General features: G+C 58.6%; 1 protein-coding gene across 1 annotated transcript in view; it reads left to right on the top strand.

The window, feature by feature from the left end:
- LOC105535912 (melanoma-associated antigen D4) overlaps positions 1–2,276 on the top strand; it is an 8,323-nt gene that overhangs the window by 4,208 nt on the left and 1,839 nt on the right. Inside the window, exons 9-12 of the mRNA XM_011975162.1 lie at positions 1,187–1,266; positions 1,352–1,394; positions 1,786–1,848; positions 2,144–2,191. Coding sequence (XP_011830552.1) covers positions 1,187–1,266; positions 1,352–1,394; positions 1,786–1,848; positions 2,144–2,191 — 234 coding nt within the window. The remainder of the gene's footprint in view (positions 1–1,186; positions 1,267–1,351; positions 1,395–1,785; positions 1,849–2,143; positions 2,192–2,276) is intronic.

The following is a 2,276-nucleotide window of genomic DNA, read 5'->3' as shown; positions in this document are numbered from 1 at the left end:
CAGACATGCTGAAGGATGTCATCAGAGAATATGATGAACATTTCCCTGAGATCATTGAACGAGCAACGTACACCCTGGAAAAGGTGGGTGCGGGATGGGAGTAGCTCTGTGGAGGAAGAGCGGGCATAGGGTGGGGCGACCCTACAGCCCCTCAAGGCCCAGTCTCTGGAGCCATCTCTAACCTCTCCGACTCTGAGCTTCCACTGCACTGGCGGTTTGACTCGTGCTTTCTGCCCTTGGCTTCTCTCTCTCATGCTCTCTGAGTGTCTCGCCATCTTGCGAGGTGGGTCTCATCGCCTCTGCCAGCGTCAGCTCCCACAGCGAAGGTCCTCCGTGTGCTGTCTTCTTCCGCCCTCGCTCACGAGTTTAGATTCCTTGCTGAGGAGCAGTTCTAACAGGGAATCACTGTCTGCCGGCAGGTTGCCCAGCATGGGGTTTGGATCTCACACTCTGTTTTCTCGCCCATGTAGAAGTTTGGGATCCACCTGAAGGAGATCGACAAGGAAGAACACCTGTATATTCTTGTCTGCACACGGGACTCCTCAGCTCGCCTCCTTGGAAAGTAAGAAAGGGAAAGCGGGTTGTGACCTTCCTCGGTGGTGTCCCTTCCCTGCCCACACCCCTTCAGTGAAGCAGGAAGACGGGGCTTGAGTGCGGTGCACGGCTCCCACACACAGTGAGGGCTGCCTGGTGACTGCTGGATGAAAGGAATGATAGCCTGGGGTGAGGCCTTGCTGCCGTCAGGTCTCCCCAAGCTGCTGCCGGGCTTTACCCCCAAAGCTTCGGAGGAAAGTGGCTTGCCTCTTCCTCCTGCCTGCCTGACCTGGGCCCGGCAGAGCTGGCCTAGGGGAGAGCTTCCTCTTCAGTGTAGGTCCTGATGTGGAAGGAGCAGGAAAGGTCTGGAGCCATCTCTGGACACACGTTTGCCATTTGCAGAGCTTCGGCTCCCTGCCTCGCCCTGTCCTCTGCAGAACCCTGTCAGGGAAGTGTTAGTACCCATGTTATAGAGGAGGTGATTAAGTCTCAGGCGGAGGTGCGAATGGTCTGCCAGCAGCTAGTGAACTGTGCCTGTCCTGGGAAGAGTTCCCCTCAAGCTGGGAAACCTGAGAGAGGCTAGTTGGGAGAGCCTGGTGGTGTCTCTCAGGCAAATAGCTGCTACACAGGATTTCTCTTTCTACACCTTTAGAACCAAGGACACTCCCAGGCTGAGTCTCCTCTTGGTGATTCTGGGCGTCATCTTCATGAATGGCAACCGTGCCAGCGAGGGTGAGTGGCTGGACCTGCAACTGGGGGGCTGCCCATAGTCTCATCTTCTGGGTGCCAAACTCTCGTACCTCCTCTCCCCTCGCAGCTGTCCTCTGGGAGGCACTACGCAAGATGGGACTGCGCCCAGGGTATGATTGGCCTCTCCAGCTCCTCCCCTCGGTGCTATCCTCTGGCCAAAGAGGTCCCGGGATTGCAGTAGCCTGGTGGTCTGGCGCAAGGGTGTGGGGCGCCCTGGGCTCGGTAGAGAGCAAAGGGTCTCACCGGGGCGGACGGGGAAGCAGTGCCGGACGCTGCTCGGCCCCCTCTCTGCTCTGTGGCCCCAGATGACATCTAAGAGAGACAGTCAGAGTCAGGAGCTCCATCAAATCCCTACCCGGGGCATCCCTGACCAACAGTCCTCTGGCCTCTGCTCCATGCCCAGGCCTCCACGGCGACTCCCCGTGGGCTGGGAAGTCATAGTCATGCTAGGGAGGGCCCTTGCCACCGCCTCTGCTCATGGATTCCTTTCCTTGCCCTCAGGGTGAGGCACCCATTCCTCGGCGATCTGAGGAAGCTCATCACAGATGACTTTGTGAAGCAGAAGTAAGTATCACCTGAGCTAACTGCGACTCTCACTCGAGCATCCCTTGTGTGCTGGTCTGGCTGAGAAAGCAGTTCCCTATCCCACATCTTCAACTGGAGGGATGGGTGCCTCTGGCCTGGGAGTGAGTGGCAGTGGGGGTATGCGAGCGTGTGGGGAGCCGAAGGTCAGGGGGGTCTTGGGAAAAGGGAGCGCACGTCACCTGAGAACACGGTGTGGGGTGTGATAACGGCCACCATCTCCTTGAGCACCTGCCCTGTAGACTGACACGAGAGTTCCCCCTGGTGTACACCTAAGGAACCTGGAGCTCAGAGAGGGGACGCCTCTGAGCGTGGCTCCCAGCTGGTAAGGGCTTCAGCCCGACTCTCCTGATTTTCAGGCCAGGGCCCACCCTCTCCCCGTCCCTGGAGGACTTGCCAACGCACAGGCG

Source organism: Mandrillus leucophaeus, unplaced genomic scaffold, assembly GCF_000951045.1.
Source record: "Mandrillus leucophaeus isolate KB7577 unplaced genomic scaffold, Mleu.le_1.0 Scaffold1514, whole genome shotgun sequence".
NCBI lineage: Eukaryota > Metazoa > Chordata > Mammalia > Primates > Cercopithecidae > Mandrillus > Mandrillus leucophaeus.
Note: the sequence above shows the minus strand (reverse complement) of the source record. Positions and strands in the feature narration are given on the sequence as shown.